Genomic DNA, 12,109 nt, shown 5'->3' with positions numbered 1-12,109 from the left:
TGTTTGTATTTCAAACACTACTAAAATGCTTGTACAGGTGGCACAGTGACCTAGGACCATTCTTATCTTACACCTTCAAGGTTGTGGATTCGAGTGCAGGCATCTCTTGCTGGGTTGCAGTCAATGGCTCAGTGAGTAGCATTCCCTTTAAGGTACATTGGTGACCGCACTGGTAAACCTGGGTGAATCGTATCCCTTCTGTGGCTTCTGGTCAGCGCAGCTGTGCTCAACTAATGAATTAGTGAAGGGTGGGTATAATTTTAGTAAAAATTTCCAAATGTTGTGTATATGAAGTTCAATTGGGGAACAGGAATGAGTGACTGGAATGAGGTAGTCCAAATAGTCCATCCCTGTAATGGGTGGCACTTAGGAGGGTGTGGAAGATGAGCAGGTGACCCAGTGTGAGTCAGAAGGTGGAGAATGTTATAACCAGCAGGTAGGTGATGTCGTTGTGGTCGAACAAGAAGAGAGCAGCCTGGTCAAGGAGACGCACATCGGCTCATGCCAAAGGTCAGAGGTCAAGATCTCTTAAAAGCAGGAGGGACTTTGAGTGTTACTTTACAAGAAGGTGGTGGTCCACTGGACAAAACCAAATTAAATTATTTTCTTTTATTTCTCTAAGTTGCGCTGTGTGTGTGTGTGTGTGTGTGTGTGTGTGTGTGTGTGTGTGTGTGTGAGAGAGAGGCAGAGAGCAGATTCCTTCCTGAAAATAACCCCCACGTATCTCCACTGTCACATCAGCGTGAGAGGCCGAGAACAAGTCAGCAGCTTGCTCCTGCAGAGAGAGCAGATGTTCTGATGTTCTGGAGGTATTAGTGTCATCATCAGCATCCGCCAGCAGATCGCAAATGACAACCCTTTCATGGCGGTGACCGTCTCACTGCCCCCCAACAATCGACCTTCCACATCAGATCTTTACGATCTCCATATCATTCAGCTGACCCACCTTCAACCTTTTACCAGTGTTTGGTCAATGAAACGTAGGTAAGTATGGTTAAGGGTGGATGAAAGCTCATCTGATACTTTTTACCCAGAATGCAATGCAGATGCCCACTTTCTCAGACAAAAAATTTTTCCAAAGGTTTGTTTTTGCATTCAAAATGATCCATTACTACTGCGGTACAGAGGTGCAATCATCAAATTTCAAATTCAGAATATCAAAGGATATACAAAATTGCTGGAATAGTTTATTGAAACTTCCCAGTTGGAGGTGACCGATATTTGGGGTCTTGTCTAAACGACTCCGATACATCACATTCCTGTATCTTCTACGCTGGTGACTTTTTTTTTTTTTTTTTGCATGAAGGCAACTGAATTTTTTTTTTTTTTTGCAACTTTGCAATATGTACAGAAGGGAACTCAAAAAAATGACCTTACCTCCCCCCACAGGTTCTCATTCTTTCACTGCAATATAAACATAAAAACACCAATTTCCTTCTTGATGTTCAGTTCCCATTTTGATTTTTTTGAAAGATTATTTTGAATTTTTTAAATTTTGATTTAAAGTTTTTTTTCAGACATAGCAAGAGCCGAGCATTGCAGCAATTCCACGACAGAGTTCCTCGTGGGACCACTGGTAAAGAAGGGTTGTTGTGCCGTGCAAGAGGGGGCTTGGCTCCACAACTTCATAGGTACTCGAAGAAAATCATTAAAGACTCGCATTAGGCCGCTATCCGTCTTTCGTGCCCCTCAGGTCTCTTGCATAATTGGATTTTAGCCATTATCTATGGCTATTCAATTGTGCTGTCACCTGCACTCAGACGCTGAGAGATGATGTTAAAAAATCGCCCCGTTATCACCGCATGCATCATTATGCGCATAGATGTGGAGACACCAAAAACAATAATCGTTGGCCTTTTGGAGCAATCGATGTGTTCTGGACGCACTTGGAATACGACGGAGCGCTCTGGTTTCGAGTCGAATCAATTACTGACCGTTTTGTTTTCTGCTGCGTGTTTCTTTGTCCTAAATAGATGTTTTTCTTTCTTTCGCTCTTTTTAATCTCATTCATCGCTCTTTATAGGCCCCGGAGTTCCAAGGACACTAAGGGTCCCTCGCCAGCCAGCGCGATTGATTTTATTGCTTTGATTTATGGGGATACTGGGAACTGTTGGGAAGTGTCGAGAACTGGGTTTTGCTGGGGAGACGTTGCCGTCCCGTTAGGTTGGTCCAGTAGGGACTTCGGTTATTTGTCATTGTGACCTATAACAGCATCTTTGGGGTGGTGCACCAAATCAATCAATCTGTCAATCATTCATTCATTCATCCAGCCATCCATTGGTTATTCTGTGATGCATTATATTTATTTGCATAGCAGTTGCTTCTAATTCAGCTACAAAATATGTGCATTTAGGCCTCATGTAACATTCTCTTATAGAAGAAAAAATTGCTACAGTAGCTTATTAAAATATATATTCTTTATCATCAAATGAGCATATTATTCAGTTAAAAGCCATCTTTGCCCAGTTACATGGTCGATTTTATTTTCACAGCAAGTATTTTTACTCACTGCCTGCTGTATCTTTCACTCTGCAAAGCACATGGACACTGAGCATCTTCTGTAAAATGAACCAGCTACTGTACACACTTCCTATCACACTGAGAGTCTCAACCAATCAGAGATATTGATTATGGCAAATCTAATATCAGAGCTGAAATGGTGGATTCAATGTGATAATAATAATAATTCATTTAACTGATGCATTTCTCCAAAGCTATTTCCAGTATTAAGTTGCTTACAATGATTTACCCATTCATAAAGCAGGGTAATTTTTACCTTTGCAACTCAGGTAAGTAACTTGCTCAAGTGTGCTACAGCAGAAGGTGGGATCAAACACTGCACAGTGGCTCAAACTGCATGGTATGTCCATGATTTGCAGAGTGAAAGACATAAGCAGTGATTTTGCACAGTTTATTTCTTTATATCGTAAACATTCATGAACCAAGTTTACAAAATGCACTTCCAGAATGTTCTGTCCTCCACTTCCATCCTTGTTGTTGAAAGGGATGTGTTTGTTGTCACTGTGACTGAGTTCATCCACTTGGCTGGACAGGTGCGGTGTGAGCGGTTAGTTATGTGGGTGTAAGTAGATGTGTTTGTGTCTGTATTCTATTTTGTTTGCTGTTGCAACCAAAATGGATTTCCCTTTGGGACTGATAAACTTTGTTTTGTTCATTCGTTCGTTCATTCATTCATTCATTTTAATTAGAATTCTAATGAATATAAAACTGTAATGTCATGGAATTGCATGTAAACCAAAATCTGCCTGTTACTAAAGTAATGTTATGCTAATGAATGAAATAAATGTGTAATTTTACATTCTAACATATGTTCATGTGTTTTATTCATTAGTCAGTTGAATCATCCCATTTATTAACACACACACATTGGCTGAAGCCGCTTGTCCCGAGTGGGGTTGCGGCAAGCCAGAGCCTAACTCAGCAACACAGGGCATAAGGCTGGAGGGAGAGGGGAGACACCCAGGATGGGACACCAGTCTGTCGCAAGGCACCCCAAGCAGGACTCGAACCCCAGACCCATGAGAGAGCAGGCCCCTGTCAAAGCTGCTGCACCACCGCGCTCCCTGTTTAGTAACACAAAATGTATGCAATACTGCGCCCAAATTAAACAGAGATAATGGCCTTGACACACTAACCTTCATGCAGGCATTAAAAACATAAAAAAATCATCTTACCCTCCTGGTGGAGCAGGACAGTAACAGCCTGGCATCACAGCCGCTGTTTCACAAGGTCCGCAGGTCTATGTGCTCTTACTGTAATCTTAATGTTAGTCTTACTGTTTGTCTTACTGTACTCTTGCTTTACTCTTACTGTGCTCTTAATGTTAGTCTTACCGTACTATTAATTTTGGTCTTACTGTAAGTCTTACAGGGGGGTGCAGTGGTGCAGCGGGTTTGGCATGGTCCTGCTCACTGGTGGGTCTTGGGTTTGAGCCCTGCTTGGGGTGCCTTGCGACAGACTGGCGTCCCCTCCTGGGTGTGTCCCCTTCCCCTCCAGCCTTGTGCCCTGTGTTGTTGCTGAGTTAGGCTCCGGCTCGCTGTGACCCCACTCAGGACAAGCAGTTTCAGACTGTGTGTGTGAGTCTTACTTCACACAATATTTGTCATACTGTTAGTCTTACTGTACTTCTGTTGTTATTCTTGCTATGAGTGGGGGTGGGGTGGGCAGCCTGTACCGTCTGTGGGGCAGTTGTCTCCTCCCCTCCGATGCCTTTTTGCCCCCTTCCCCCCATACTGACACACACTTTTTTATTGACTGTGAAGGGCTCTTGCCCCAAATACCACAATTTGCTTTTTTTTGCTTTCTGCTCCAAGGCCCCATGAGGATGGGGTTAGGTTAGGGTTAGGATTAATTTAGTGTTATGGATAGGTGGCTATGATAAGGTCATTTGAATTTGGGAGTTGACATTAGGGTTAGGGTTGCGTAGGGTGCTGACTATTGGGATTGTCCGGATCACCTTCTTGCCACACTATAGATAAAGGTGTGTGTGTGTGTGTGTGTGTGGACAGTATGAACAATACTGTTCAGCCCTTGGACAGCATTGGCAGGTATGGCATGCAGTAAAATTTGGAAACTCTTAGGACTTGTGCGCATTGGAAGAAATGTATATGTCAATATCACAGATAAAGTAAACAGTACAAGAACATATTGATGATCCCTGGACTGCAATCAGTTTTGTACAAGTAATCCACCCGTCAGCATTTATTAGCAGAAATCACACTGTAGCGATCACCTCAGTAACCTGTGCAAAAACGTGAGCCACTGTTATGTAAAGCAATATCAATAAAAGAAAAACCAAGTCTTAAAGCTGTCTTGTGTTTAAAAAGGCAAAAAACACCAGAAGAACAATTGGAGACTAGAGTGTTCCAGCATGAGAGCAAACACCAATTTTATCACCAACCCACGAATGGAGAAATAATGGCATTCCTACACGACTTGCTCTTATTATATTCTCAATATAACATATTACCTTTTCTGTCCAAAAAAAAGAGAAAATCACAAGTAACAGGAGTCGGATGGGTTATTGTTATGCTTAACAAACACAAACTTCAAAGTCATTTTCCTTTTCTCCTGTTAAAACGGCATGGTGATAGATGGATGCGTGGAATATTGCGCAAAATATGGCTTTGAACGAGTGTGACATCTGTCTGATGGGCTTGGTTGGTGGGGGGCGAGCGGGGGGGGGGGGGGGCACTGGGAGGCGGGGCTTCTCTCCATCCTCAGACGGGCGCTTTGCTCCTCATCTCCATGTCTGATAAGACCCTGCCTCCCCCCCCCCCCCCCCGAGCGCGCGGGTCTCCGGGACACTCTTCGCATCGCATCACTTCACTTCTCCTCGCTCTTCTCTAAGGTCAGGCAGAAGGTGCCCACGCGCTCCCGCCCGCACGCAGACGGCCGCACTTCCAAAAGCTGGACAGTGCGACGGGACCGAGGAGGACTGAGATCTTCCAGGCGGGACGCGCTCCTGCGCCGTCTGACGGCACGCGCCGGTATGCAAGAGGGGGGCGCGCGCGCTGCGCGGCGCGAGGTGCCGGACGCCTTTGCTCGCAGCTGAGGAGGGAGCGCGCGCGCGGAGAAGGAGAGGGGGCTGAAGTTTGACAGCGAACAAGCAAACCTCAGCACAAAAAGTGGAGTAAGGGGGGAAAAAAAAGGAAAGAAGAAGAAGGAGGGAAAAAAACGGGCGCGCACGTGAGGGGCTCAATAAGTTAATTACCATTAACTGGAAGCCCAAATAGAGCTTTTTTTTAATCTTAAAGGGTATTTCATCAACCAGCAAGATTTCGTCCAAAAGCAGACAGGAGGAGCGGCCCGCGCTCACGAGGCTGGTGGGCAGGAAGCGGCTCGTGGCTGCCGGGGTGCTGGGGGTCGTCATGGTGCTCGCGCTCGTCATCCTCATCCCCGTGCTGGTCAGCTCCGCGGGCACCTCCGCGCGCTACGAGATGCTCGGCACGTGCCGCATGGTGTGCGACCCGTACGGCACCAGGTCGCCCACGAGCACCGCGACGGCGGACGCGGCGCGCGACGGCGGCCTCGCGCAGCCCCTGCCCACCTTCATCCAGGGTCCGAAAGGGGAGCCGGGGCGTCCGGGGAAGGCGGGTCCTCGGGGTCCTCCGGGAGAGCCGGGGCCGCCCGGACCTGCCGGCCCGCCCGGGGAGCGGGGAGACCCCGGGCGACCAGGACCCCCCGGACCGCCCGGACCGCACGCGGCGGCGGGTGCCATCAGCGCGGCCACGTACAGCACGGTGCCCAAGATCGCGTTCTACGCGGGACTCAAGAAGCAGCACGAGGGCTACGAGCTGCTCAAGTTCGACGACGTGGTGACCAACCTGGGCAACCACTACGACCCCGCCACGGGCAAGTTCACGTGCTCCATCCCGGGCATCTACTTCTTCACCTACCATGTGCTGATGCGCGGCGGCGACGGCACGAGCATGTGGGCGGACCTGTGCAAGAACAACCAGGTAGGTGCCTTGAGCCGAACCCTGAGCCGAACCCTGAGCCGAGCCCTAGCCGAGTCAGGTAAAAGTCACCAGTGTCAGGGAAAAACTTGTGTTTCTTGTTTGATCTTTAACGGAAGTTGCCTGCGCGTGTCCTGGCTGCACGCTGCTCCAGAACTATTAGTATGAAATCTAGAGTCATTCGGGCCGTTTTTTTTTTTTGTTTTTAATAAACACAATTATGATGACCAGCATGACATTGCTAGGAGCGGCTCCTGGAATAACGCGCCGGCCAAGGTGGATGGATGAGCGGGTAGCAGGATGACGGACCGAGGGAGGTCTCGCGCAAACTGCGGCGATCCTCACCGTTCCCACCGCGGGCGGGCATCGTCGGGGCTCAGTGTGCGGGGCGCGCCAGGCTGCGCTGAAAAGCCCGGTGCATCGCTGAAAGCTGCCGGAGAAACACACCCGTGGCTCTGTGGGAACTAAAAGAGTGTCCCGTGACGTCCCGCATCACGAGCACGTCCCGCACGAGGGTGCGATCGTGCCTCCGCCGCCACCCTTTACCCCGTTTCTGCAGGTGTGATCATGGTCCCTGTGCTGTGTGAGGTTCTCGGAGCTCCGCTGCTCCTGATCTACAGGCAGTGAAAGTTCCGTTTCACCCGCTCTTCCCTTTCAGATCGCGCTAAAACATGAATCCTAAATCAGTAAACCCGGTTTATTGAGATTATTAAGAAATATAAAGGGCGGAATTTAACTGAGCAGTTGTATTGCTCTTAAGATTTCCTAGCAATTCTATTAAGAACAGAAGCAAAATTTGCCACAGAATATATATAATTACTGTTACTAGTAGCAAGATATATTATTTGTAACGATACAAATCACTATTACTATACTATTAAATTACTATTATTATATTCACATTATAAACCACTTTAGACTTTTTAAAATCCACCTCGAATGAAAAGCTAAATGAGCTGTTCTGCGCCTCAGACTGAATGAAACAAACCGAGACTTTAATACCCAATTTAATAATTTTATTTCTGATTCTGGAAAAGATATCAGCTTATGTCGGGCTTATGATGGAAATACATATTGAAATACTCTTTCTTTGGATTTTATTCATCAGATTATCATGGTCATTTTAGAAGTTTCTGCTTTGTTTCATGTTTTCGCACCTGCAATGAATGTGACAAGAAAACGTCAATGCGCTCGGCCTCTTGAGAAACTAAAACAAAAATTTGCTTCTGTTCTTAAAACATTGTCTGTTTTTTTCTGTATTCCTGGAAACCTCGCTGTATTTCACATTTGCTATTATATATAAAAATATATATCTATATGTGTATGTATGTTTATATTTCTGAAAACGTGAATTTCCTCTGCTTTACGCGTGTCTGGACTTATTTCCACTTATTTCGACGCGAAAAGGAGTGAACTGCATCCGTTTGGGATCAAAAGTGCTTCAGTTATACGCTTTACATCTGAAAGATATTTTGAGGCCGAGGTGGAACGATGTGGAGTCGCATCTTACGCGCGTTCCACTCGCACGATCTCTCATTTACGCGCCATTATCTTTATTTATTAATTAAGGGCGGGAAAAATGTGCGGCAGACGGATTTTGTGTGTGAATAACTTCCATGAACGTTTCAAAATTCATCTGAGCCAACGATCCTTAATCTGCCCTTCGACGGTGATCAGTGATACCACTAGATACCTCCAGACATCCTCAGATGCCCTTAGACACCCCCAGACATCCCCAAATACCCCCAGACACCCTCAGATGCTCTTAGATACCCCAGATATCTCCAAATACCCCTAGACACCCTCAGATACCCTTAAATATCCCCAGGCATTCACTCTAACACAAAAATTCCTAAAATGTAAAAAGATTAATTTTATTTCTATTACACTTGGATCTGTATAAGGTGCATTTGTGTTTTCATTTTACTATTTATTGTTCATCTGCTTTATTCCTCATTACAATATATTCTCAAAAGCATGTCTCATTGCAGTATGAGCCATTTCTCCTGTGTGTATCATGTGCCCTAAAGTGTCCTGGGTGAATCCTTTTGAACAATTTTTGTCAATCCTCACAGTGTCCTGATCTATACAAAGTTTAATTTTCTGACTTTACTAACATTGTTAGTCCACCTTTGACAAAGAGACGAGAGAAAAATAGGTTATTGGTAAAGTTTAATACAACACCTTACTGACAGTATCATTTGTTTGTTTTTTTTTTCTTTTCTGTAATGTCAAGTATCTCCAACCTGCAGTGATGGGATGGGGATAAAATTAAAGACTAGACATGAAACTGTTTCCTTTGATGCTGCAATACTGTAACCCTGAACTCTTCCTCTTCTCTGCCTTGTTTTTCCAAACGCAGTTTTTAAAGTTTTAAGTCAAAGCATCAGCTCTTTTCACACTTACATGACAATTTAGTTTAGACTGACTCCCCTCAGTTTGTTGAAAAGGTACAATGAGTGCTGGAATGGAGCTGTCCAAGGTCCTTAAAGCAATAACAGTCCCTGGGCCCAGTTTGCACTGAGAGCAGTGAGGTAGTAGAGCCTGGGACTGAGGTGAGGATGGGCAGGGAGGGATACGAAAATGACTCCTATGCTGTAGAATGACTTTACATTGTGGTGACTCCTTTACTGTAAATGAGAAAGTCACATTGTAGTGTCTCCTACTCTTTGAAATGACTCCACAGTGTAATGAGTTATAACTGTGAAAAGAACTCACATTGCAGTGACTGCAACACTGTAAAAAGGGCTCACGGTGTAAAGCAGCAGATACCATAGTTCTCTGAGATGCTGTCTTTCAGTCAATGGACTCAGGTTCAGGATCAAGGTAATTTAGGCGCCGATCCTAAATCGCTCAGGTAAACACTACCCAGATATATAAATGGTAAAAGAGTCAAAATAGCTTAACATTGTTAGTCGCTTTGGAGAAAAGTGTTGTCAAAAATAAACAAATGTAAATGTAATGACTCCAGCATGATAAAATGAGCTCACGGTGTAATGACTTGAGAACACCTCATTAATGCTAAAGTTAGTTCACCCCAGGGGGTATGTGGTGAGGTGAGGGATCCATACCTATCGATTGTGGAGTAGCGGTGGTAGGACATTACTGTAATTTACTGTACGGAGGAGGGGAGAAAATCCTAGCTTGTGTCTATGGGCCAAAATGTTGATTCAGTCTAACTGTGTAAATCAATGTTAAATTGCCATAATTGTAAAATTACACCGCTGGGGCTGTGTGAACAGAAACTTCAGAACTGTGGTCACAAAATAAGAGAAAAACAAGAGAGCAGGGCAGTCTTAAATTCGGCATTAGGTTTTTTTTGACATTGTATGAAAAGCAGACGGGGAACATGTGATGGGGAATGACAAATGATGTAGAGCGAGATGACGGCGTACAGCAAAGTCCTGTTTTAAAATCCAAGACCGGGGAGGTAAATGATGAGCAACATGGCTCGAAAAGGTCAGAAGGAAGGGCCCTGAAAGAAAGACAAATAACAAACAAAAAAACCAAAAAAAAGAAAGGCGAGAACTGTAATTGCAGTTTTAAATTCAAATTTCCGAGAATAGTTCATAATAAAGTAATAAATGTGTTTCTGACTCAGTGACAATGCAGTCTGTTGGAGCACTGTTTGCCGTGGAGGCACCTGGCATCCTTCCTGGACTTCATGATTTGGTCTTAATGAAAAATTCTGTCTGTTACTGATGTTTAAAAATGATGAGCGGTCAGCTTTTGAATCATGATTATTATTATGTTTAGACAAGTCAGAAGCTCTATTAAAATTATTCTTGTTAGTCTTACTTAGTTCTACCATCCTCCTTTGGTCATTAGTATAGAGGTGACAAAATCACAATTTTATATAAAATCACTGCGGTAAAATATGTCCATATGTGTAAATAAGCATTAAGAGTATTAAGAGCTCATCATGTAACACTATATATTTGCAAGAAATTAAATTATGTAATATGACTAAAGACTTACAGTGTAATGGTTAGAGCCATCGCTTTACAGTAGGAAGTCTCAGGTTCCAGTTGGTGCTCCTGCTGTTGTACTTTTGCTTAAAATATTTACCCTGATTTAATACAGTAAAAAAAAGCTATAGTTTTGCAAATCATTGTAAACACCTTGGTTTCAGATCTCATGTTGTGGTCTTGGGTAGATAAATAAACAATATTCTGGCTTGTCCCGTTATTTATAATGCATCCATTTCTCATGTAATGGTGTTAATTGGTTCCATGAAATCAGCCGGTTAGGTGAATTCCAGTTGTGAGAAGGTGAAAATATCATTATTTCTTATAAAAACTTATTTTTGGATGAACAATTTGTCATCTAAATGAATGAAAATACCAAAATAATGAGTAAGTGAGTGTCGTTTTCATTCTTTCATTCATTGTCAATAACTGTCCCTTGCAAGGTTACAGTGGTCCAGAGTCTATCCAGGAAACACAGGGCGTAAGACAGAGTACACGCTGGACATTTTAGAGACGTTTTGTAAATTTGGCTCATGGATGTTTACGATATATAGAAAAAAAAAAGTTCCCAAGGTCAGTGTGTGTCTTCCACCCTGTAAAGAATTGTCATGCAACAGTGGTAGAAATGATATGCAGGGTCACTAAATCAATGTTTGATCCCACCTCGTGCTACTTTCCGTACATTTTTCCAATAAAAATTACCTTTCTGTATAAAGGAGTAAGTCAGCATATGTAGCTCAACACTTACTTCCGCAGTAACTTAACAGTCTTTTAACAGTCAGAGCGGCTACCTTTAGACCCAAAGACTGCGGGTTTGAATCCTGCCTACTGGACCCTTGAGTGAGGTACTTACCCCGATTTTTTCTTGTAAAATTACCCAGCTGCATAAATGGCTAAATAATTGTATTTCGATCAACATTATGAGTTTCATTGGAGGAAAACGAACACTTTGCCATGCAAAAATGCCATTGTAATGAATAATAAGCAAGTTGAATAAGTGTATGTTTCCAAAAGTCACTGTTGTGGTTATGCGCTGCATGGGACCCCACTGTGTATCGACTGGGTGTGTTTACGCGGGACCGCTTACTGCTAGGCTCCGCCCATTAATGCAAGTGCAACGGGGCAATGAATAAAAGGTCCTGTCTGCAGCATTTTGACAGTGTTGTGACATGTAATTCAATTACCGCGACCAGGTGCGGGCCAGTGCCATCGCCCAGGACGCGGACCAGAACTACGACTACGCCAGCAATAGCGCCGTGCTGCACCTGGAGCCCGGCGACGAGGTCTACGTCAAGCTGGATGGCGGCAAGGCGCACGGCGGCAACAACAACAAATACAGCACCTTCTCTGGGTTCATCATCTATGCCGACTAAGGCCTCAACTGTGCCACTGCCCCCCTCCCCTTATGTCAACGGTTCGGGTGTCGGTGGGACGGCCCACGGAAGGGCGAAGGCCGACGCCCATTCAAACACCGTGACAGTAAACTAATACTACCTACTGGACGACACAGCACGTAAATTACAAACAGAACGAAGAAATTGTGAGTCCAAAAGGTGTGTCTGCCACCAAAGCGGTAACTACAGTATACCTTACGTTGTGTCAAACATAAGCCTACTAATGTGTGAGACTTTTTATAAAAAAAAAAAATCATGTGCAATAATA

The 12,109-nt window shown here is 44.4% G+C and overlaps 1 protein-coding gene across 1 annotated transcript; it reads left to right on the top strand.

Annotated features, from left to right (window-relative positions):
- Nucleotides 1-5,867: 5,867 nt before the first annotated feature.
- c1ql3a (complement component 1, q subcomponent-like 3a) lies at nt 5,868-11,820 on the top strand. The gene is made up of 2 exons (XM_029255167.1): nt 5,868-6,482; nt 11,641-11,820. Exons 1-2 carry the CDS (start codon nt 5,892-5,894, stop codon nt 11,818-11,820), a joined length of 771 nt encoding a protein of 256 aa, XP_029111000.1. The 5' UTR covers nt 5,868-5,891.
- The last annotated feature ends 289 nt before the right edge of the window (nt 11,821-12,109 follow it).

This window comes from Scleropages formosus, chromosome 9 (genome assembly GCF_900964775.1).
Source record: "Scleropages formosus chromosome 9, fSclFor1.1, whole genome shotgun sequence".
In the NCBI taxonomy this organism is placed as follows: Eukaryota; Metazoa; Chordata; class Actinopteri; order Osteoglossiformes; family Osteoglossidae; genus Scleropages; species Scleropages formosus.
This window is presented reverse-complemented; position numbering and strand designations above follow the sequence as displayed.